At 40.6% G+C, this 25,807-nt stretch overlaps 1 protein-coding gene across 1 annotated transcript in view; it reads right to left on the bottom strand.

Moving 5' to 3' along the window:
* The window catches only part of Poln (DNA polymerase nu), a 202,889-nt gene that overhangs the window by 108,771 nt on the left and 68,311 nt on the right, over positions 1–25,807 (bottom strand). Inside the window, exons 11-19 of the mRNA XM_046423887.2 lie at positions 21,790–21,947; positions 19,078–19,146; positions 17,860–17,920; positions 17,211–17,275; positions 15,788–15,871; positions 15,178–15,273; positions 8,826–8,882; positions 7,922–7,975; positions 7,136–7,201 (exon numbers count right to left, since the gene is read on the bottom strand). Coding sequence (XP_046279843.2) covers positions 7,136–7,201; positions 7,922–7,975; positions 8,826–8,882; positions 15,178–15,273; positions 15,788–15,871; positions 17,211–17,275; positions 17,860–17,920; positions 19,078–19,146; positions 21,790–21,947 — 710 coding nt within the window. The remainder of the gene's footprint in view (positions 1–7,135; positions 7,202–7,921; positions 7,976–8,825; positions 8,883–15,177; positions 15,274–15,787; positions 15,872–17,210; positions 17,276–17,859; positions 17,921–19,077; positions 19,147–21,789; positions 21,948–25,807) is intronic.

Genomic DNA, 25,807 nt, shown 5'->3' with positions numbered 1-25,807 from the left:
GCTAAGCAAATGATAAATAGGACCAAATTAAACATTAGAAATAAATAAAAGTGGCCAGAATTAGCTCTGTATAATAATATTATTGAATATAAATGGTCCCAGCTCTCCGATTAAAAGACATAGGCTAGAAGAATGGATTATAAACCATACCTAACTATATGTTGTTTGCTATAGACGCACCTGACATGTAAAGACAGCCAGAGGCTGAAAGTAAAAGAATGGAAATTGATATACCATGCAAATGGAGACTGAAAACAAGCAGGAATAGCAATTCTCATATCTGACAAAGCAAATTTCACACAAAAATTAATCAAAAGAGACAGAGAAGGTCATTATTGTTGCATCTTCTTGTTGAATTATTATTATGAGGGAGTGGTGAGCCTTTCTCAGGGAGAGAAAGCGAAACTCTTTCCTTAAAATGGCAGCTGTCACTTAAGATGGCCATCCAGGTGCTAAGCAAGGATCTTATAAAGGTGGAGACAGATCTCCTAAAAATCAAAGGGAGATCAGTAGACAAAAGGGACCAAGAGGTGGGAGGTGGGGAAGGAGAGGAGAAGTGCTGGGGAGTAATTCTGGCCAAATTACATTGTTATATTGTGTGCATGTACAAATATGAAACAACAAATTCCATCAATATGTATTGTATGACTACAATGTACCAATGAAAAAATGTGGAAAAAAATAAAATAATTAAATAAAAAGGTCTGGAGATGGAGCTCAGGAGTAAAGTGCTCTGAGTTTGCTCTCCAATATTGAAAAAGAGAGAAATCTGACGAAAGATACAAAAGAACCTATACTCTAGAGACTACAAATCCTTACTGAGAGACATTAAAGAAGACCTAAATAAATGAGGAGATTCACCTTTTTCATAGGATGAAAGACTAAATATTAAGATGTCAATTCTTTCAAATTGAGTTCTATATTCAATGTAATCCCAATGAAAGTCTTAGCAAGAATTTTTTTCAGAAATTAACAAGTTGCTGATTAAGGAACATATTGACATGGAAAAGATCCAAAATAACCAACATCTATAAAAAAATAATGCTGGGAGGACTTGTCCAATTAAAAACTTGCTAGAAAGGTACAATAATAAAAACAGTGTAGTATTGGTATAGTATAGGTAACTACAGCATATTTTTATCCATTGGCAAAACTATGGGCAAAATTCAGAGTACAGAAATAAACCCTTATATTTATGGTGAACTCACTTCTGACAAAGGTGCCATGACAATTAAATGGGGGAAAGAATGGTCTTTTCAGTAAATAGTGCTAGGACAACCAGGTATTCACAAATAAAAAAGATGAATTGAGACACTTAACCTCTTACCATGTATAAAGCATTGATTCAAACTGAATTATAGACCAAAATATAAAACTCTAAAATATAAAACACATATAGAAGAAAACAGAATAAGATCTTTGTAATCTTGCTTTAGGCAAATATCTCTTAAATAAAACACCAATAGCACTAACAGAAGGTATAATTCAACAATTGGAAGAGCTGAATATGAACAGGCAGACTGGAGAAGCAGACCAGAATCTAATATACTATCATAGAGGCAGTAATTCACATTTGTCCTACTCAGTCCTTTCTAACAGCTTAGTATTGGACACAAGGCCAGGGTCAAAAGTGTGAGACAGAGTCAGACTAACAAAGCCTCAAATTTCAGGCTAGAAGATCCAAAAAAAAAAGGAATTGCCAAGGAACCAGAAATAACAGGAGAAATCATGGAGAGAAAGAAGTTCAGGAAAACAATACCACAGAGTTGTTAAAAAAAAAAAACAAAAAACCTCTGGGCTCAGCCTCTAGCTGCTGTGTTGTTCTCATCCTGAATAGCACCTGGGAGCTGACTTTTAGATGAACCAACAGAACTCAATTCCTACACTGACCACTGGGCAGCTGCCAAGTGGAAATACCTAAATAGCACTGCAGAGGCTTTGTCAAGTGAACATTCAATGCCACCACAGCATGCAGTTGACAGGACTCTCAGCTGAGCTGACCAGGCAGGCTGCCCACTAAGAAAAAAGTATCAACATTCTAATGGAATTTTAAAATGATACCCAGATTCATAATATTCTGTATGTCTAACAAATAACTCAATATTCCTGCACATATAAAGAAATAGGGAAATCTCAACTTGCATGGGAAAAGACGATCAAAAGATGCCACTCAGGTCATAAAATTTTGCTATTTTCTGACAAAGACTTTAAAACAGTTGTTGTAAAAATGTTCCAATGTGTTTATTTATTTACCTTTATTTTTTTATATGGTGCCAGAGATGGAACCCAGTGCCTCATGCATGCTAGGCAAGCACTCTACCACTGAGCCACAAGCCTGGCCCATCCAATGTGTTTATTACGTATAAGTTATGGAGACTGGAGCTGAATCCACTGACTCAATTATTTTTCACAGTTCTTAAATAAACCATAACCTGTTACTGCTTCATTACAAAGTCAAAATACAGGAAAAGATGTAGGTAAGCCATAAGACAAAAATATTCCACATTTTTCCTAATATCAGAAACAACCACAAGCACAATAACATGAGTGTAGGTGGCAATGAGCTGCAGCAGAGTCAGCTGTTAGCAGTGACTTTCCCTTGAGAGTTTGTGTGTGCATCATAAAATTGGGGAAATAGTTTTATAGAAAACTATAAAAATATGGAAAACAATGTGTTATGATTTGGATGGGTGTCCCCCAGGAGTGTTCACAGATGAGATGATTAGATCACAAGAGCTGTAACTAATCAGTCCATCCTAGTTTGAATGGGCTAAAGGGGTGGTAACTGTAGGCAGGTGGGTCATGGCTGGAGAAGGTGGATCACTGGGTATGTGCCCTGGAAGGCTGCATCTTCCCTGCAGCCCCTTCCCATGCCCTTCTCTCTGCTTCCTAGCCACCATGAGATGAGCACTTTTCCTTTGCCATCACCCTCCCACCATGATCTGCCTCATCTCATGCCCATAGCAATGGAGTCAGCCCACCATGGAATGAACCTCTGAAACTGAACCAAATAAATTTTTCCTCTCTAGGTTGTTTTCCTTTTTTAAAATATGTTTTGGTTGTATGTGGACACAGAACCTTTATTTTATTTATTTATTTTTACATGGTGCTGAGGATCAAACCAAGTGTCTCACATGTGCCTTGTAGGCAAGCTCTCTACTGCTGAGCCACAATCCCAACCCTCTAGGTTGTTCTTTCTTTTTTTTTAAGTTGTAGTTGAACACAATACCTTTATTATTTATTTATTTATTTTTATGTGGTGCTGAGGATCGAAGCCAGTGCCTCACAGGTGCTAGGTGAGTGCTCTACCGCTGAGTCACAACCCCAGTCCCGCTTGGTTGTTCTTATCAGATATTTTGGTCACAGTGAGGAAAAGCAGAATAAACACAATTATAATTTATTTTTAAAAATATTAATCAGGGCTGGAGATAATATAACTCATTGGTAGAGTGCCTAGCAGGCATGACGCCTACATTTGATCCCCAGCACCACATACACACAGACAAAATTATCAATTATATTTTGTGCACTTTAAGGAAAAAAATGCAATTCAAATTCCAGCCATCTTATGGCAATAATATCTGGTTAAATAATAGCTGGATTCAAGTTTTATGTATTAAAAAATACAAAAGCACTGAAGTTATAGGAAAATAGAGGTAAACATTCAAATAACCTTGGACCAAGACAAGACTGCTTGAGATGATACAAAGGCAGAACCAACAAGTGACTGCAGTACAGGGAGAGCCCTTGGCAACAGTAGGGAAAGCACTGCCACCCACGACTCATGGCAGGGACAAGGGCTATATGCAGTTGGAAGGAAATCTGATAAATCTATGAAAAGTAAAAAGGGAATAATATCCTTTGACCCAGGGACCCCATACCTGAAAATCTGCCCCATGAAAACACAAAGCCAATACAACAGGACACAACACATGACGCTTACTCAGAGGGTGGCCATACACCATGCCCTGTGGAGGGTACACACTGACAAGAACAAAGTGGGCCTGTCAGATGGCCTGTAGTGTTCCCACAAGCAGGTGCTGACAGAGATAAGCAAGAGCAAAGAAAATTCTGTTGAGAGCCACAGCCAAAGGGGCCCCAGCAAACTTCCAGCTGCCAGCAAACTTCCAGCTGCTGGCTGATGATTGGCTCACAGCGGCCCCAGCAACATCTAGCTGATTGGCTCCTCTGCGGTGATGCTCATTGGACTGTTTCCCTGCCCTTTCAGACCACGGAGCTGCTCATTGGGGGATTTTTTTGGCTCCTCCCACGTGACCCAGCCAATCGGCCTCAAGAGCAGGAGGATTGTGGGAGGTGGAGAGAAGCTTGTGTGGGAGAGAGAGGCTTGTGGAAAGCTGGTGGTGGCAGTTGAGGCTCTGAGGGTTTTTCCTGAGAGGCTGTTTTGTTTGTCGTGTGTGGTTCTAAAAATAAAGTTAGTTTCTTTTGACAAGTGGCTCCTGATTGTGCCCAGCCAGACTGCGGCAAAATTCTAACTCAGAATTACCCTGGGTTCAATCCATAGCACCATGGAGCAGGGAGGGGGAAACATCATTTTAAATATCGCAAGACAGAATATATATTTTAAAATTAAAAAGAAAAAAATGGAGAAAAGTAATTCAACATTTTATGATGGGGTTAACCTTTACTATAGAAAGAGCTTTATTATACCAATAGAAAAAAATAAACGTCTACAGAGAAATGGCCAATGTTACCAGCAGGCAATTCATGGAAGAAAAATTGTTGTATGTAGTCAATCTCACCAACATTTTTGAAAGAATAGACATTTTTAAAAAGAGTTTGAAAGTATTAACCAAAATGAAAGCTGTGTTGGTGGAATCAGGGAATGGTGCCTTGCACATCACACTGTGTGATGGAAACACAACTCTTCTGGAGAACAAGTTAGCAATGAAAAGCCTTAAACAGACACAGCTATCTTGACTCAGAAATTCTCTCTCTAGGAATTCGTGCTATGGAAATCATCAGAAAAACACACATAGGTATGTTTATGGCATCTCTCCATAAAATAGTTAAAATTGAAAACAATCTAAAAGCCCATTTGCAGAGAGAGTCGATGCACAGATGGCAATGCACCTGTTGAAACAAGGATGCAGACTTCCAGTTAAATCAGTGGCTGAATGTTTGTGTGGTATTTATACCTCCTCTTTTGAAATGTTCATCAAAAATAACAGAAAAATAAGCATTTTATTGCATTGAAAACCTGAGAGGAGGTTTTCCAGCACTGTTGGGAAATTTCTAGAAGAGAGTAAAGTCCAGCAAGAGGTTAATCTAGACATGTAATGGAAAACAGGAACTTAAAACCCCCAACAGGAAAAAACAAGGTCCTCCATAAAAGTGAGTTTTGCCAACAGAATTCCTGAGTAACTCGCGCATGAGAAGCATCATCAACTCAGAGAACTCACAGTGCATGTGGTTATTGAGAAATAAACCAAAGGGCAGTGAGATGGTAGTACCTTCTCTCAGAGGTGTGGGTTGGTGTTAGTATGAAAATTAATGTCACTTAGTTTTACTATTGCTGTCAGCAAGGTCTAGACCAGAGGAGCTCCATAAAGTGGGATGCCCAAGTGATGCCTTCCTGGAAGGGTACTAGTCCCAAGTGACAGCTGAGACCCAAGAACTTATGGCCCCGGAACTGGTGGCCTGGCCCAAGAGGATCCACCTCAATGCCAGCCCCATTCTCCTCCTTACACAGCCACTACCAACAGGTCAACAGAGTGCCCCTCCTGCCCATATGCATGGGCTACACTCTATGTAGAGGTGCCCAGATGAAGCCTGGCTGTTAAACAGAGGTTGATGAGATAGACAAATACTTATATTTTCCTATTCTATAAACATCCACATTACTTGAATTTCTTTACCATGAGCATATATTCATAATTATATAAGTATGTATAATATGGTATATATTTAAATAACTCACATATTTAATTCATATATTTAAATCTAAATATAGACTCAGATCAATATTGATATATCATCTCAAGAGGCATTAGAGCAAAAAAGCATAATATAAAATAATGGTTTTATTTTTGTAGAAAAGTAGTATTTTATAAATACATGTGCTAACAAAAAGTATGGAAAGACACAGGATGCTAACCATAGTTAGCTCTGCATAAAGGCAACTGTTATTAGTTTACATTTGTTTTCTGTATTTTAAGGAACTTTTTATGTAATAAGAAATTACTGGGCTGGGATTGTGGCTCAGCAGTAGAGCGCTCGCCTAGCACGAGCGGGACCCGGGTTCGATTCTCAGCACCACATAAAAATAAAGGCATTGTGTTGTGTCCATCTACAAAAAAGATATTCTTTCTCTCTCTCTCTCTCTCTCTCCTTTAAAAAAAGATATTAAAAAAAGAAATTACTATCAAGACTTGTTTCCATCACAAATGTAGAACTACTTAAAAGTTAATTATTTGAAGTGTTATTAAAGCTATATAATACAGGTATGAAGATGTGAGGGGGAAAAGAGAAGAAGTAGGTCACATTAGATTGGGTAGAGAGAAATGATGGGAAGAGAGGAGAGGGGAGGGGAGGGGAGGGAAGGGGAAGGGGGGAATGGAAGGACAGCAGAATAGACTTTATTATTGCTGTGGGTATATACGTGACCACATGACCAATGTAATTCTGCAACCAGTACACTCAGAAAAATGAGAAATTATATCCCATCTGATTCAAATGTATGATATGTCAAGATCATTGTACTGTCATGTGTAACTAATTAAAACAAATTTTAAAAAGCTGTATAATAAACTCAAGGAAACTTACAGCTTTTCTAACCAAAAATATTCCTCAAAAAACAAAAAAGGAGGTTGTCCTTAGAGACACTCTGGGAAATCAGAAGTCACCAGACAAGCCTGGAAGGAAGACTGGGGGAGGTGGGTCCCTTTTGTTCTCAGCACTAGAGGTCCCAGACTGCTGGTGGGAAGAACCCCTCACTAACTCAGCACATGTTGAGTCTTGTTCTAAGCATACAGAGGTGCTGTGCAAACACCAATGGAATGGATACACAGGGAAAACACAGGTATCTACATGAAGCCCTCTCCTTGCATAAGCACATATCTAGGCAAAACTTCAAGCCAGGCATGGAACCGGCATTTCATGAAGAGCGCTAACTTACAGGATGTGTGGCTGAAAGTCTTCCCGTCACAGTTCCCGTTTGATTCCACTTGGAGGAAATGGATCCCTGTATTATTCAAAAGAATCAGCTTAGTCTCTGGAAATCCTATGAGAAGCAAAAAACATGCTGGGCCCTTCACCCACAACACCGCACTTGCTGCTCTGTTCCTCCGGAGGTCAATAAGTGCTGGCCCTGAGCTCCCAATCCCAAAATGTCCTTGGGGTTACAGAGTCCTACACAGGATCAAGGGTGGGTGAAAAGGAAGCTTCCCTCTAACCCAGGGAGAAGCAGAAATAGAACACAGGGTTTTGTGTCCCTTATAAACCTATGTGAGGGGGGAAAAAGAAAGATAATGGCTGTGGGGGACTCAGCTGGACTCAAGGCGGGGCTGTGTACTATAGACAGGTTCTGTCACTTTCTGTGTGGCCTCAAACAAGGCAGAGAACATCTCTGACTGCTATCTCCTCATGTTCAAACCAAAATGACAACATCTACCTCAAATGGTTCTATTAGAGATCCAGTGATAGATGTGAGTACAGAAGGCCAGTACAGAGTTGCCTAGGGCTTGATGTTAGCCTGGACTAAGCAGACCTGAATAATAACAGACCACAGCATAGAGTTCCAAGAACAGCAGACAGTTCATCATATTAGAATTCCAAGTAAAGAGCTTTGTAATGTTTTGAACAACCAATAAAAAAAAAAGAATTCCAAGTAATGCATGTATCTGAACTCACACAAGCCATGTTCCTTATTCACAATTTCTTTATTTTTTTAAGTCTCAGTTACCTTTTTCATGCAAGCTAATAATCCATCTATAAAGGTTGACTTGATCTTGTGAATCTAAATAACAAAGATGAGAGTAATCATTTTCTTTACGTAAGTATTTATATAGGAACAAGTGCCACAACAGCATTTCACACAGTGTAGGCAGGTGCTGCTTCAGTCCTCAGATGACCTCGGGTGGTACCAGGATTGAATAACACTGACCAACTGAGAAATAAGCCACCCTTCCATTTGAAAATAAATCTATTATTCTGTGAAATTCTAGATTGAGTTTATTACAAATCTTCTTTTTGGAAAATTGCAAAGATATTGCAAATAAATAAATAATCAGCTTAGGGTCCCCTGTGATGAGCCCTTTCTAGTTCTCTCCCATCCTTGACCTCACTTCAGAAGAAAGGGCCTGTTTGGTACCAGTGCATTCTACAGACAGCAGGTCACAGGCTCAGTAAATAACAGGACTGGTTGTCTAGATAATGATAGTTATCAAAGCGGCTCACAGAGAACTTGTGACATAACGGGCAACTGTGTGAACAGAAAGAGAGTACCTAGAGGAGGAAAGGGGGTTTGTCCTTAACCTTGGCAAACACTACTATGTAAAGATAAAAGGCTGCCTGAAGGTGGGGGACTTTTGTGAGTACTGGTGGAAGTTGCATCCACACAGAGGTCACAAGTAAGGACTTGTTCCCAATGTTCTTCCACATATGAGCCCATGAGCTCTCAGGACTGGATGGGGCTCACTTGAGACTGGAGTAAGAAGGTGCAGGAAGGGGTGCTAACACAAGGCCAGTGTGAGAGAACCACAGCCTCTTGTAACACTGCCAACACACTTCAGCAAACGTGAATTTGTTCATGGAGAGAGGGCCTGGTTCTTCCCCCATCACACAAAACTTTTAAAGAGTCAACTTACGTGCCTGTATTCCAAAATTGTCTTGGGTAAAGGATGAAGGTCTTGCAGAGAACTTAACTACCAAAAAAAAAAAAAAAAAAAGAAAGAAAGAAACATAAATCACCAATGTAATTCCTTCCTTCATTTCAATATTTCAAGCACTTATTTTTAGCCAGAGAAAGTCCTAGCAATAAATGGTGAAATTGAGCATATTTTCCAAAAAGAAGATTTGTAATAAACTCAGTCTATCAAGTATCTTAATCCTAACCTCTTATGAAATCATTCCAATGTTTACACATCGGAGCTAAAAGCACTTCACATATGCTTGGAAACAGGTTCTCTGAAGATTTGTATTAGTGAAATCTAAATCCCATAGAGGTGAGTAAACTGAGAAAATACCTACAAAGATGTGTATCAGTGGTTTTCACCGAACCCAATATTTGACTTATATGCTAGTCATCTGGGTATAATTCCAGTGAGGTAGCACTGGAATATGATTATAAACTTTTTAGTCAATTTTAAAATTTAGTCAAATATAGCATACATATAGGAAAGTACAAGATCATAAGAACAGTTTGTTGAAGTATCACAAAGTAAACACAATTGCATAAACACTGCCCATATCAAGACACAGGACAGGGGCTGGGGCCATGGCTCAGTGGAAGAGCGCTTGCCTAGCATGTGTGAGGCACTGGGTTTGATTCTCAGCACCACATATAAACAAATAACTAATAAAAATTTTTTTTAAAAGACACGAGACATTCCACAACATGAATTTTGGCTAACAAATGCCAAAGTTCTGCTGGGCCTACAAATACAGAGGAGCTGTGATGAAAAATTCTGGCCCACTTCAGCAAACATGTTGCTGACTCTCCAGGATAGATGCCACCTTATCCCCTCAGCAATGTGCGCAAGTTCCAGCGCCTCCCCACCCTTACCAAGGCATGCAGTCATTGGTCTTGATTGTAGCTGTTTTGGTAGCTGAGAATTGTTATCTCTGTAGTTTTAACTTGTATTTCCCCCAGTGAATCATAAAGTTGGCCACAATTTATGTATTTATTGACCAATTGTACCTCTTTTTTTCATTAAGCTCCTTCTAGTCTTTTACTCTATTAAAAAATTGGTTTGTGTGTCTTTCTTTTCTTGATAGTAGAAATTTGTTATTTACTTAGTATGATAGTCTCTAGATTCATCCATTTACTAGCAAATGTCAACAAAGTCATTCTTTTTTACGGTAAGTAATAATCCACTGTGTGTGTGTGTATATGTATGTATGTGTGTGTGTGTGTGTGTGTGTGTATATATATATATATATTTCCACAAAAATGGGATCCTAACTAGAATAAGATAAATTCCATGCTAATAAAATTAATCAAAATGTCATGTACAACTAAAAAGAACCAACAAATAAATAAAATAAAAGCAAAAAGTATTAACTCCTCAAAAAAAAAGTGTTTGATCACATGAAACTGTGCAAAAGTACTGCAGATGTTAAGGACCAGAAACAGAGGCTGTAGACTGTCTGCAGCCCTGCTGCCTTATCAAAAGCTGTGCTGGCTCCTGACACTGCATTCCTTTCTGATCTCCCTTTCACTCTGCCACTCTAGTCTCTCTGGCACCTCTTTTCTCTGACCTCTAAGTATCAGTTTTTCAGGGTTGAACTCCATGGTTGTAAATGTTGACTGCACATCAAAATTAGTGGAGAGCTGGCCCATGCCTAGACCACCCAGCTGATCCTAACTTAGTGGATCAGCTGTGTACCTGGCATCAATGTTTTCCAAATTTCCAGTCAGGGTGGAGGACCACTGCCCAGGGTGAATGCAAGAAGTTGGCTGGTAGCTTTTGTATATGTTTTGTATATGTTTTTGTATATGTCCTCAGTTCCATCCCATAGATACACATGTTCTTTTGTTCTAATGGACCCAAGACTGAATGTTTGACATCCCCAAATAAACCATTCCTCTCTATTTTCTCTGAGTAGTAGCCCATCTATTTGACCATGTGCACAACTCAGAAAACCTGTAACTACACATTGCAACTGTTGCTCATACTCACAGTATATATTTTAACTCATCTGTTGAAGGACACCTAGGCTGGTCCTATAGTTTAGCTATTGAGTTGAGCTGCTATAAAAATTGATGCAGCTGCATCATTATAATATGCTGATTTTAAGTCCTTTGGGTATAAGCCAAGGAGTGGGATAACTAGGTCAAATGGTGGTTCCATTCCAAGTTTTCTGAGGAATCTTCATACTGCTTTCTATAATGGTTATATCAATTTGCATTCTCACCAGCAATGTATGAGTGTACCTTTTCCCTCATATCCTCACCAACATATTCTTGTATATGTTGTATTCTTGATGACTGCCATCCTTTGAAAAAAAATTTAAGATGTTGATGGATCTTTATTTTATCCATTTTTTTATATAAGGTGCTCAGAATGGAACCCAGTGCCTCATACATGCTAGGTAAGCACTCTACCACTGAGCCACAACCCTAGCCCCGATAATTGCCATTTTAACTGGAGTGAGATGAAATCTTAGAGTAGTTTTGATTTGCTCTAGTTGCTGAAGGTATACTCATCTTTCCTGCCAAGTATCAACATGATTAGGTGAAAAAGTATTTCCTGATATTCCAGTAAACTCAAGAGTTCTGTGGAAGCTCTGCAAATGCTTTCAAATGAAAGTGTATTTTCCTTGCCTCTGCTTAGCGCTACTTCAACCGGGAACAAAACATAGAGAGCGCACTGAGAACTAATTAATGAGTCAAGTTTCAAGCAGCTAAAAATTCAAAGTGTTCTTGCCAACGAAGATTTTTACATATATTTGTTGATTGATTGTATTTCTTCTTCTGTGAAGTGTCTGTTCAATGCCTTAGCCCTCCAAATTTATAATTACATTTTAATTTGTAACATTGTTTATTTGTGCCTCATTTTTTACCATTCTTAGCATAAATTTGTCTGTTTAAAAATACATATTTAAGATCTATTCCAAAGTTACTCAATTTACTAAAAGTCTGAATTCCTCATCTTGGCCTACAGCATAAAGGGGTCCTCATATACCTCTCAGTTGGTCACCAGGCTGCAGCGACAGAAGTCTGAGTAGCCAGAGTCTCCCTGTTGCCTGGCCCTGCTCCTTATTCTTGCAACGGGAAGTTTTTTTATCCTCAAGCTTTCCCTTAAAAATCATTTCTGCAGAGTTCTTTCTGGACAACTTGACCTAAAGTGTGCCACTCTTCCTGGCATTTTTTCCTCAGGATCCTGCTTTCATGTGAATGGGTCTCATGCCACTGGACACACATGCTCCTGTGATGGTTAATCCTGGGTAACTAGATTAAAGAAGACCTGGAGAGCTGGTGAAGCATTCTTTCTAGGTGTGTCTGTGAGGGTGTTTCCAGGGCAGATTCACCTGAGTCTTAGACTGAGTGGGGAAGATCCATCCTCACTGGTTGGGCAGCACCATCCAATCATCCAGGGCTCAAACACAACAAAAGAGCAAAAGAAAAGTGAATTTTTTCTCTCTCCTGGAGCTGGGGCATCTTTCTCCTACCCTTAAATATCAGAATTCGAGTTTCTCCAGCCTTCGGACTCCAGACTTACATAAGTAGCCCCCTGGGCTCTCAGACCTCTGGTCTTGGACTAAGAATCTCACCATCAGCTTCCCTGGGCCAAGACCTTCACACTTGGACTGAGCCTTCTGACCAACATCCATGGGTCTCCAGCTTGCAAATAGCCAGTTGTGAGACCTCTCAATCTCCAAAATCACATGAGCCAATTCCCTGAAGAAATTCCCTCTCATGTATCTATGTCTCTATATATCCAATTGGTTCTGTCTTTCTGGAAAACCCTGATTGGTAGAGTTAGTTTCTCACTGGTAGATATTTTACGACAACACACACCCTTGCCCCACAGACTATAAACAATGTCTAATGCAGAGCCAGGGCTACAATAAATGTTTATTGATAAAAGAGAGAATACATCTGTTCTATTCATGGCTTTATCCCAAAGCCTAGCAGAACATATGCTGCATACTAGACACCCAGCAGAGCGTATACATGCCTGACCAGGAGACCCCTGTCATTTCAGTTAGTTGGGGGTCTAAGAGGCTACTCTCAGAAATGATGAATGGCTGGCCCAAGCTCCCTGCAATACAGAAGTTTGACCATCAGACCAGACATTTTTCCAGCATCTGAATCCCCTATAATGCTTTGAGAACATGTGACTTTATTGGAGAAAGAGCACCAAAGCTTCCTTCAGCTTGTGGTTAAGAAGAAACCCTTGTCCTTCCACTCCTGTGTGTCTACTGAGGGGTGGGAATTCTCACTGTTCCACAGAATTGTGGAGCTCTCCGCTGGACACCATAGGTCTCCAGAACAGCCTCTGCTTTCCACCCTATGTTGGGGAGCTCTGCTGGTGAGTGTTGGAGAACTGGTATTGTGAGATTACAGGCTCTGGCCACAGCACCTTTACCTTAGAAATCAACAGAATATCTGGAAAGCCCCCTCACATTTGGAAATTTTAAGACACATTTTCAAAGAATCAGTGATCAAAGAAGAAGAATAATTAAAATTATTTTTAAAATGTGTGAAATTAAATAATATGTAAAGAAAGTAATACATGTGAAAATTTGAGAGAGTCACTCAAGATTTACTGAGTATTGAGCCCCAGGCATTGTTCCAATCACTGGGGAGTTGCAGGAACAAAGCTAGGTCCATGTCCTCCTATAACTAAATCCCAAGTCAGGGGAGCTGAGCAGTAACAGTTCATGTGTGAAGCCTGGACACCATCATCAGCCCAGGAATGCTATGAACAAAAAGGACAGGAAACAGAGGCAGGAGCTTGGGGTGGGATAAAGCCCCAGGATTCACCATGGCACCAGAAAGAGAGCAGGGAGAATAAAGGGAAGTGGCAGGAAGGGGTCTTATTTGTGAATTTAGAGCCATGGGCAAGTATTATCTAGTAAAAGTCACCTTCCAGATATACAGAATGAACAAACAGTATGACTTGTAAAGAAGAGAGTAAGGTCAATGTGATTCATGTCGATCATGTCTTTGTGGGGAAAAAATATTAGTCTCCTTGTTAAAGTCACTGTCTCAACTCTGTCCATAGGAAGACACATCAAAACTAGGAGGTAGTCATGCTTTATTCTTATACCACTGCCTATATGGAGAGTGGAAGGTGCTATAAGGGAAGGGCAACAGTATCAGCTGGTGCCAGGGCATAAAATGAACCATCTGGGATCCCCATATACAGATGCAGGCCAGAGGATAATGCATGGCTTTCCCAGGTGACACTGCTGCCAAATCTTTAGGGCTCACTGCCCACCTCTGCTCTCCAGGTGAGATCTAAGTCAATATTTCCAGAAAGATGGGGTTCAGCTCCCAGAAACCCAGTGCTCTGAGAACCAACAGGCATTTAGTTCAGCCCCAGCAGGCACTAGTTTTTGGATGATTTGGTTCTGGGAACAAAGTGAGGGCTTAGATGTGTACATGCTACATGCTAATAAGCAAATAAATGCCTAAGATAACTTTAGGTAATGGTAAGTTGTATACAGAAAGTAAATAAAATAAAAATAAAGAAATAGGGAGGACTGAGGACTTTACTGCAGTTTGGGTGACCAGAGCAGATTTTCTAAAAGTAATATTAAAGCAGACTATCATAAGCCAGCAGGCTAAATCTGTGGCACGGTCTGGAGACTATGGAAAGAGCTTATGCAGAGAGCCCCAGGCAGCCAGCATGCTCAGAAAAGCACATCAGAGACAGGGGAAGGGCCAGTCCCCTGGGCCAGGGACATATTCAAGAACTTGGGTTTAATTCTGAGGGTGATGGAAAGGCACTGGAATTTCTAGCCAGGTCAGTAGCATGATCTTTTTTTTTTTAAATATATCTTTATTTTTATGTGGTACTGATGATCGAACCCAGGGCCTCACATATGTGAGGCAAGTGCTCTACCACTGAGCTACAACCCCAGTCCCAGTAGCATGATCTTTCTAATGTTTTTAACAGAAGTAGGAGTTAAAGCAGGGAGACTGCTAGGAGGATTGAAGTCATCCAAGTGAGAGAGGATAAAGATGGTGAAGTGAGAACAGGATCAGGGAGGCACCCTCAGGACATCTTTTGTAGGAAAGGACTGGGACTTGCTGTGGGTAAAGATGAAAGGAAGTCCCAAGTGCTTGGGAGGTATGGCTAATGATGATGATACACCAGAGAGGAAGATGGGCCCTTCAGGAGGTGAAGAATCTCCTGTGTGAAGGACAGTCCAAGTACCTTTGCAGGAGACTGCTATTCACCTGCAATTCACCTCACTTGAGAGGCAGGGTCCCACCTAGTGTACAAACCCATGATCACGGTAGAAAGAAGGACAAGGGAAACTTACCACAGCCTCTGAAGTGGACAGGTGTTGCTGTGGCCCTGTTTTGGGAAGGCTCTTCCTTGGACTCAGCAGGTGTAGCTTCAACTTTCCAAAGAGGATCTTCAACAATGCAATGCAGGTGTGTGGGAGAGTTTCAGATTGGAAGAAACAAACATCACTATTACATTTAAAACCACTAACCAAAGGAGTCACATCTAAATGATGCTTAATTTCTCATTTAGTGCTCTTCTTGGATATAAAGGTTTTGAAGTTAGGAATCTCAATATTCATCACTCATGAAAGAATATAAACAACTTATTTTTCAGATAATCAATATGAAATAACATTTATAAATTCAGAAGAAACCTCTCTTAACTCCTGAATAAGAAACATTTTTGACACATCTGTAATCCCAGCAGCTCAGAGGCTGAGGCAGGAGAATCTTGAGTTCAAAGCCAGCCTCAGCAAAAGTGAGGTGCTAAGGAACTCAGTGAGAACCTGTCTCTAAGTAAAATACAAAATAGGGCTGGGGATGTGGCTCAGTGGTTGAGTGCCTGAGTTCAATCCCTGGTACTTCCCCCTGCCCACCTCAAAAAAAGAAACTATTTTTGAAAGAATCAAAATTTAGCATTACTTCTCGAAGTTGATTATTACTCATTATAAGAAACCGTTCTCCTGCAATAAAATGGGCTTGCTGCTCCAGTTCCTTGAGACGAGCCTGAAAATGTGATAAGCACAATTAATAATATTCACAGTTTTCACAATTTAAAATTATTTAGTTTGTTAATCAAATAATTCCCAACAGAAGCTCTTAATAGAATAAAAAGCACTCTGTAATTTACTAAACTGCAGATTAAAAATGCATCTTCCAACTCTTGGTGGAATTCTAGGCTTATGCAATCACCCTCTCCTAAACTGAGGGGAACAAATGAAAGATTCAAAAATAATAATATAACAAAATAAGAGAGGGAAAGAAAGTATTTTATAGTAATATTAGGGCTAGAAAGGGATCCAGCATCCTATGAAACAAGACAGAATATATAAGTAACAGGCTCGTATCCAGAATATTTCAAGATGCCCTATGAATCAATAAGAAAAGAAATACAAATGAGTGAAAGACTTGAGCAGATCCTTTGTAAAAAAAGAAAATTATAATAGCCAATGATGATAGAAAAGTGCTAAACCTTATTAGCAATTAGGAAAACAAAACCAAACTTATGTGTTATCATTTGTGGGGGAATACGAACAACTGACACACTTTTCAAACAATCAATATAAAATAATGCTCATAAATTCAGAATAAACCTCCCTTTTAACTCCTAAATAAGAAATGTATGGATCTCAGAGTTTGGCAGACACCAGTCTCAGGAGTCCACAGCACTGGGCAACACAGAGTGACGAGGTGAGGTCAAGAAACAGAAGGCTGAATATAAACTACTAATTTACTTACAGTCCAAACTAGTCACACTATATTTCTTAGGCATTAAAGTGGGAAAACAATAAAGAAAAACAATGTGAAATGACTACAAAGGCTAGCAGCAAGGATTTCTGGCAGGGAAGTGCACAGAGTTCTGGGCATCTCAGACTTGACCCAGGTGATGGTTATACCAGAGTTTCCTTTAAGGAAATTTAGGTGAAACATCTTTATGTATTTTTTCATGCAACTTAAGTATCTTTCTATATTTTTATTAAAAAACAAACAAACAAAAATTCCTTCACCAAACGCTAGGGGGCAACAATCTTACAAGAAAAACTTAACTTTGGAGGATCCTGAGGATCAGTTAAAGCAATTCCCCAAATATGCATTAAATACAGTGCTGCCCCACCCAACCTACACACACACACACACACACACACACACAAAGATGCGATGGGGTTTAATCCTTCAATGCTTGATCCTTCCCTCTAGGAGTTTGAGAAGAGAAAGAACAGCATTACCATCAATCTAGCACTAGCAAGGAAAGAAAAAAGAGTGGAAATTACTAAAACCTGCCACTGGGAATCACTTACCAAACTGGAGAAAAATGACAAGGGCAGAGTCTGAAATAATAACTTACCCCAAGAAGTGTGGATGTCCTCTCCATTTCTTCCTTGTTCACCTGAATCTTGTGGTTTTCCATCACTGTAATTCAAACTCCAAGTCAGATCATGTCCACATTGCAATAACAAATCCCTTTCAGTAAAGGTGACAGTCTTACTCCTCATGAAGACCACAATGACAGCACCTGCTGCTGGCCAACCTCTGCAGAGGGTCCGTCAGGAACATCCACAGTGCTGGCTTCAAGGTGGGCATGAGCATGGGCCCTGCACTGGCCAGCCCCAGCCTGGCCCTTCACACACTCTGGTTGGAGAGTTGACTTGGCCAAGGAGACTCTGCTCTCCTGTGGGCCAAGAAGGACCTGGCAGTCTAAGACAGAAGAAAGCCCTGCACAGGCCAAGCCAGGAAGGGCACAGGACACTAAGCAAACATGAGAGACAAGGATAGCAGTTAAGATATCTCATGAGACCTCCTCCTTCTGGCCAGAAAGAACTGAATGTCAAAATCATCGAGTCCTTATAGTCTAAGAGGTGGTGCAGCACAACCCCTCTTCAGGGCCCATGAGATATAGTATTTATTCCTAAATAAGCTAAAGAGAGAACACTCATTTCCAAACAATGTAGAATTCTCTACAAAAATGACTATACTTTGTCTTCGTGGCAACTTACCTGCCAAAATTGGAATCAGAGGAATTTCCAGAGTACAAAATAGTTGCCATAAACCATGAACCTATGAAGTAATAATAAGGCTACTTTAAGTTACATTCACATCAGCATTTTGTTGAAAAGCTACTTGACTTTTTTGAACTAGAATGAAGACAACTCCTATCTAGGTGGGTTTCTTCCCCAACATCTATTCCTTTCCCCTATTTTTCCTAATAAACTCCTACTTCCATTATATATTCTACTTTATCATCAAGACCTGGTAGAGACAGTCACAAATGGCAAATAGGCTATGCCCCATTCCAGTTTTCTTTATTTTCTCATTTTAAAGATTGATTTAAGTATCTATAAACAGTTAGCCTTTAATTTTAATTTTAGTTTCAGGACAGGCTTCCTGAATTTCCATCAGTTCACCTAGACTTCACTGCCCCTAGTCGGGGAGTGTGTCAAATGGCACTGGAGCCCTCATTCCATGTACTCAGAGTATGACATCCTCCCCACTGACATCACCTCCTGGGCTCTTCCTTGGAGTCTGTTTCTATTCTTTCTTGCTACCATCAAGAAGTCCTGGGTCTTATTTTCTAGCTCTCCTCCTCCCCTGCCCATTTCTCTGCCTATCCCTCCAGACCCATTCTCTGCCTTGCCCTGGGTCACAAGGTAGGCCCAGTCTTGCCAGGTCACATCACCAGGCTCCCTCTCTGTGCTCAGGTGAGTTTCCCCTGTTAGAGCCCAGCAGAAGGGCAGGACAGAAGGGAAAAGAAACAGTTCAACCTGGATCCCAGTAGAAGAAAAGTCCTGGCCACTGCCTGTCCCTAGAGGTTTCTCCATCTTGCTGCCCCCTTCACCATGCCCTTGCCTCAGGACACTGTCTCTTCCTTCAGCTCTTCTCAATTGTCCCTTCCATGGCCATAGCTTCCCAATAAGACTGACTGAGGAAAGCTGTGCCCATTTCACCACCAACCAAAGCATTTAGCTTTCATGTTAACCACAGCATCAGAAACAGCCCAGTTAAAGGGGAGGCTTTGAAACACGCTAAATTATTTTAAAACTTCAGATTTTATTATTCTGATCTTTTCTTTTCTGAGTGAGGCACAGATTAATTTGGTCTTAGAACAAATGTCTCACTTCCTTCATGTTCAAGACACAGTGATAGCACCTTGCAAGTATGGGTGCAAGTGGACAGACAGCTCTTGTACAACCAGAACACATAATAAAATGTCTTGCCTTCAACTTGGAGCACAGGTCCATCGTAAGTCTGTAGAGTGTATTCAAGTTCATATATATGTTCTTATTCTTTAAAAGAACAAAAGTTAAACTTTAGACAAACTTGGCTGCAATGCTTATCACAACCTGGGAACTGATATGACTCACAAAAATGTTCCTAGGACATCTCAGGAGGCTCTCAACTGCAGATGTTACATCATGTATATGGTGGCCTCACCAGTGACCTCAGGTAGACAAGATTCAGTCTACATAAAGCACTGTGCTAGCACGATCCATGAGTAGCCAGACACTTTCCCAGCCCAGGGTTTCCCTCATTTTATAGATACAAAAATAGAATCATTAAGAAACTAAATACCCAGAGCAGTGATTAAAGAAGGAAAGCACAGACCTGGGACCCCACTGTCTCCACTCTCTCAGCTCTACTACCCCGCACCCACACAGTGGCTGCCATATTTCACATTTGCTTGACCATTCTCACCCTAGGATGGACATCTGCAGAGGCCCTGGGAGACAGAAAGGGGAGATGGGATGCACTGCAGCCTCTATGACACTCAGTTGAAGTCTCCCTCCCATATAGCCTAAGGACCCCCTGCTCAACACCCCACTCTTCCCAGTGGCTCCCAGACTCTAGGCTGCTCAGGCTGTTTGCTGCTAATGGCCTCAGATTAGAGTAAGCACTCAGTGGGTCAGTGGCTGCACATGCCCTGGAGGGCTCTCCAGTCATTTTCTCCCATAAACTACTCATCAGAGGATATGCCTAGGATCACCTCTATGCAAAGCCTGTGGCTGCCACCTGACAGAATTCCACATGGCTGCCTGCAGGAGCTTTCTCAATTCCAAAGCGACCAAGTGACTCCTTTTAATAGTCCAGGATGGGCTAGCTCTGTGGCACAGTACAGCTGTGTGAGAGCCCCGCATGTGACTGGCTTCAAGAGCTCTCCCCTTTTCTCCTCAATCTGCCCTTCTTCTCCAGAAGATGGCTTTGCCATCACGACGCCGCTCCCTCTACCTAAACTACCTTCCATTCCCAGCAATTCAAACCTCTTCAGAGAAGCACAGTGGCAGATTCACAGATTAAAACCCAGCTTCCGTCTCCTGCCCTTACATGCTGCATGGCTCTCCTAAGAGACACATCTAGCCAATAGGACATAAATGGACTGCATCCAAAACTGCCTCTTGACTCCCTGGAGTGAGGGAATGAGGTCTCAGCAGGAGCAGGCAGAGAAGATCCTGGCCTGGCTTGACAGTACTGCTTCACAGTTGCACCAGCTTACACAGGGGCACCCATTCTTCTTGGCAAGGAGGATACACGCTCTCTAGAACTGACTTTCATTCCTTGACTTTCATCACTGACTCAGATGTGGGCATGTATAAAGAAACTAGACTTAAAATTGGAAACCCAAACTCAACAATGGCCTCATCTTAACTTTGGGCAAGGTGAGTATACATTAGCTTTTATGTGCCTCAGTTTCTACATCTATAAACTAGGACTGATAATACTGGGGTAAATAACTCCTTCCTTCAACAATAGTATCTCAGCTTCTATTTGGGAGAGTTTCCCTGCCTCACAGTAGGAGTCTGGATAGTCACAGGACCCTGCCTCCCTTGCTGGGTGTGGACATCTGGACCAGTGAGGGAAAGGAGATATTCTCCAAAAGCTAAAACTATGGATCTTGGCTTTGGCACCATGTCCACTAGCCTCTGTCCCAGGGTCCCTATTCTTGCAAGGCCTGATTCTGTGGGCTACCCCATGACCATCTGATAAGCCTCTTTTTAAATTAAGGGAGGGCACGTACCTGTTATTTACAGCCCTGCCTCATGGGACACAGACTCTCCCCTTACATATGATGGCCATGAGCATGAAGGGCAGTGTCCCACTGCAGAGGCTCCTTTAACCCTCTGTGTGCTCATCTGTAGCACTTCTACTGTGCAACCTGAACAGAATGGTCCCAACTGTGGCCATGCTGCTCCCCATCATCTCCTCCAAGGTTCTGCTTCTCCAGACAGTGGCTCCTAAAGGCCAGAGCATCTCTAGCAGGAGAGGGCCCAGGAAGACTGAGGTGGCCATCCCAGGAGCTCAGTCACAGAGGCTACATCAGTGGCACTAAGTATTTATAAATGAGCAGCTCTCTGCTCACAGAACAGGCAACAATTTGACACCAGAGAATCCATTCAGAATTATCACACTGCACATAGGATTTCCCAGGAACACATATGACAAAAAGATGGAACTCTCGCGTCCTTATTCATTATCCTCCACCAGAAATACCAAGATCAAAAGTATAAGTACAGGGTCAGGCATGGTGGCACATTCCTGTGATCCCAATGACTTGGGAAGATGAGGCAGGAGGATCACAAGTTCGAGGCCAGCCTCAGAAACTTAGTGAGACCCTGTCTCAAAACAAAAAAACCCACGCGACTAAGGATGTAGCTCAGTGGTGGAGGGCCCCTGGGTTCAAACTCTAGCACCGTAAAAAAAAAAAAAAGCAGTGAAGAATAAGTAAAATGAATGTTGGTTTACTATTTATTGACTGTAAAATAGGAAATTATTTCTAGAAAAATATCAGGATTGTATTAAGATGGGTAAAACTTCATCTTAAAATGACTTACCTCAGGGCTGGGGATACAGCTCAGTTGGTAGAGAGCTTGCCTTGCATGCATAAGACTCTGAGTTCAATTCCCCACACCACACACACACACACAATGACTCACCTTAATATTACTTGAGGAATTGCCACATGTGCTGCTCACTTTGACTGAAAAGGACTTTTCAAGGTGTTTTGCTACTAAGTCCTCAAAAGAAGGTGTGCCATCACTGGGATCTATGAGCCATGCGGCAATTCTGGGATCAAGGCCTACAAAATCAGCAACTGAAGAGAAAAATGGCAGTTAATCCTCCTAGAAAAATAAATATTGATTGCTTTTCCTACCTTGGCAAGATGCTTAGGGTAATACTATTACCATTCTCTCAAATCACAGAGCCAAGTACGCATGATGTGACTCTGATGTTCCTCGACCATCTCAACCCTATGAGAAGGTGGTCTCCATGGTTGTTAAACTAAAGAAGTGAATCCCAAACAGCTAAGAAGGGGTGGGGACTCCAAGCTCACTTGGAATTTGGATTTCTTAATAATGTTATAAGAGACTGAAGTCAGAACTCGGGCCCACCCTTACCTCCTTCTCCCAACTCTCCTCTCCCTTCCCTCATCCTGAGGCAACTCAGGCTTTTTGATCACTTTTGAGCAGGCAACCGTCTGCTCTTCCACACCCTCCCCTCCCTCCGCCTCTCACATCTCCACAGGTCATTTATGACCCTGCATCATGATGCCAGGAACCTAGGCTCCCAAGTTAAGGAAGCAGAGTAGGAACTGCCTGAGCACACATGGGATCCTCATCACTGGGCCAGGCAGAGACTGGCATTCTCTGGTGTGAAAAAACCCCATAAGACAATGGGGGTACTGCATGTATCATGATGCTGTGGAAAGAACACTGGCCCTGGGACAAAAATGAATAGGAAAAATTATAACTGATTAAAGTACTCTAAAATCAAAATAAAAACCAACAAAAAACCAACATAGATTAATATGGTTTGACTCAATTCTAAAGAGGAAAAAAATAAAATAGGATAAGACTTTTACAGTGATTGATAAAGATTAATCCTTAATATGGCTACCATTTTAAAAACAGTACTGCACCAAATATCTTTTAATTGAATAACAACAGTAGGAAAACACAATGAGTTTTTTCAAGAAAATTTAGTTTGAAGAAGAATTTAGTTTAGAAGATTACTGTAAATATCTGTGGGACATATATCAAGATGTTTTCTAAGCCAGGCATAGTGACACATGCCCATAATCCCAGCAACTTGGGAGACAGGAGGATCGCAAGTTCTAGGCCAGCCTCAGCAACTTAGTGAGACCCTAAACAATCTGGCAAGATCCTGTCTCAAAATGAAAAATTAAAGAAAAAAAAAAAGAATTGGGGGCTGGGGTTGTGGCTCAGCAGTAGAGAGCTTGCCTAGCACGTGCAAGGCCCTGGGTTTGATCCTCAGCACCACATACAAATAAATAAATAAAATAAAGATGATACTGTGTCCAACTAAAAAATAAATATTAAAAAGAATTGGGGATGTGGTTCAGTGGCTAAGCACCCCTAAATTCAATTCCTACTACTCTCACCCCAATATATATGGTGTGTGGGAGTGTGTGTAAATATGTGTGTGCATGTGTGTGTTTGTGTGTATTGCTAAATAGATAAGTTTTGGTACCAGAGTGTTTTAGGCATGAAGGGGAATTTATAACCTAAAATTATTACTCTTTAAGATACTTAAATATTTTGAATATTACTTACTAAAATAAGGAGTTTGGGGAATATGTATTCTATTCCATAGAACAGAATAAAGCCCATTAAACAAAAAGAACACAGTTTACCTTTAGATGAAACTACAGTCTAGATCAGATCACATTACATATTATATATTTTCCAGTAACTTTAAATTACACTAGTCTAAGAGGTTTATATATACCGAAGCAGACAGTGTCATGATGTTCTCATGATTGGCAGAGTTGGAATGCTGGATCAAAGTCAGCAATCATTCTGGCTCTTTGCCCCCAAGTCAGCAATGCAGGCTTCAGACAACACTGTCTGATAACACTGGCTGGCCCCATGGCACTATTCCATTCTACTTGCCTTTTTAAAACTCTAATATTCCATAATTAACAGTTCTTACACAGAGACACTTTTGAAAAACCTTTAGGGTCTGACAGCACCTGCACACTCTGGAAGCTGGTCCCTGTAAGCTCCTGCAACTGGCAAACCAAGCCCTATAAGGGCAAATTCCTATTGTGGGAAGAAATGCCAATAGTTGAAAAAGAGACACCAATAAGAAGATTTGAAATAAGCTATGAAAAATTCAGAAAATGATAGAAGCTATAAAAAAATCAGAACTAGAAACACTGAAATTGGATGACTTAAGAAAAATTATGCAAATGAATGACAGAACCCAGGAAAGAAAAATAAAATGAAAAACACTTCAAGAATAAAAACTAAACTGGCAAGGCACAAAGGCAATTAAGATAATAGATAAATTCCTTTAAAAAAATAAAATGAAAAAGAGGAAATTTTAAAGAATAAAAGAAATGAAGAGACTGGGGTTGTGGCTCAGTGGCAGAGTGCTTAACTCCCATGTGTGGGGCACTGGGTTCGATCCTCAGCACCACATATAAATAAACAAATAAAATAAAAGTATTATGTCCATCTATGACTAAAAAATTTTTAAAAATTAAAAAAAAGAAATGAATTCTAGATAAGTAGTGATAAATAAATATGACAAAGTGACAAATATGAGAGCTAGACAAGAAGATTCAACATATGGAATAGGGATTCAAAAAACAAATTAATACTGCATAAACTTTGTAATTCAAGTAACTTTAAGCAACACACTAAAGAATATATATTCAGGACAGTGTGGTAAGGGCACAGGATAGACTTAGACACCAGTGCAGCAGAATTGAGAATCCAGAAATAAATCTAAAGAGGTATTAAGAATGAAGATGGGGAGCTGAGGTTGTGGCTCAGTGGTAGAGGGCTTGCCCTGCATGTGTGAGGCACTGGGTTCGATTCTCAGCACCACATAAAAATAAATAAATAAATGTCCATCAACAACTAATAAAAATATTTAAAAAGAAAAGAATGAAGATGGGCTCTGTAAAGGATTAAATTGTGGCCCCCAAAATATATATCTACCTGGGACCTTAGAATGTGATCTTATTTGCAATAGAGTTCTTTGCATGTAATTATGGTAAGAATCTTGAGAGGAGACTACCTTGGATTGGGTAAAAGCTGAATCCAATGATGGGCATCCTTACAAGAAAGGGACAAGGAGAAGCCACAAAGACACACACAGAGGGACAAGCCTAGAAGATGAATGCAGAGAGTGAAGTGATGTACTACAGATCAGGCACACCCACACTTGCCAATCACCACCAGAAGCTGAGAGAGTCATGGAATAGATTCTCCTTCAGAGATTCTAGAAAGAACCAGCCCTTGCCAGGCAAGGTGACCACACCTGTAATCCCAGTGGCTGCAAAGGATGAGTCAGGAAGATCACAAGTTCCAGGTCATCCTCAGCAACTTAGTGAGACCCTGTCTTTAAAAAAAAAAAAAAAAAAAGTGACCATCCCTGACAACATCTTGATTTCAGGCACCTGGCCTTGGGTCTGTGAGAGAGCACTTGTTTTAAAGACCCCGTTAGTAGTAATGTGTAACTGCATCCCTAGGAAACTAACACAGACCCTCCACTTCTTCTGTAGCAAAAATTAACTCAAAGTGGATCATAGACTTAAGTGTAAGAGCTGGAACTACAAAGCTCTCAGGAAAATAAAAACATTAAGAATTAATATTTGAGACTGTAGACTAAACAACTGTTACTTAGATCTGATATAAAAAACACAAGTGACACAAGAAAACGGATACATTGGACATCTTTACAATAAGAACCGTGCTTCAAAGAACACCATCAAGAAAGTGAAAAAACAGCTCACAGGTTGGGAGAAAATATTTGCAAATCATGTAACTTCAAGGGGCTTGTATTAGAACGTATAAGTAATTCCTTATAACTAAGCAATACAAAGGCAACCCAAATTAAAAATGGGCAAAATATTTGAATAGACATCTCTATAAAGAATACATACAAATGACTAATAAGCACATGAAGAGATGTCCAACAGCA

The sequence above is a fragment of the Marmota monax genome, unplaced genomic scaffold (genome assembly GCF_021218885.2).
Source record: "Marmota monax isolate L192 unplaced genomic scaffold, Marmota_monax_Labrador192_F-V1.1 WCK01_AAM20220418_F8-fsc00009, whole genome shotgun sequence".
NCBI lineage: Eukaryota > Metazoa > Chordata > Mammalia > Rodentia > Sciuridae > Marmota > Marmota monax.
The sequence above is the reverse complement of the archived record's forward strand: the minus strand, read 5'-3'. Positions and strand labels throughout refer to the sequence as shown.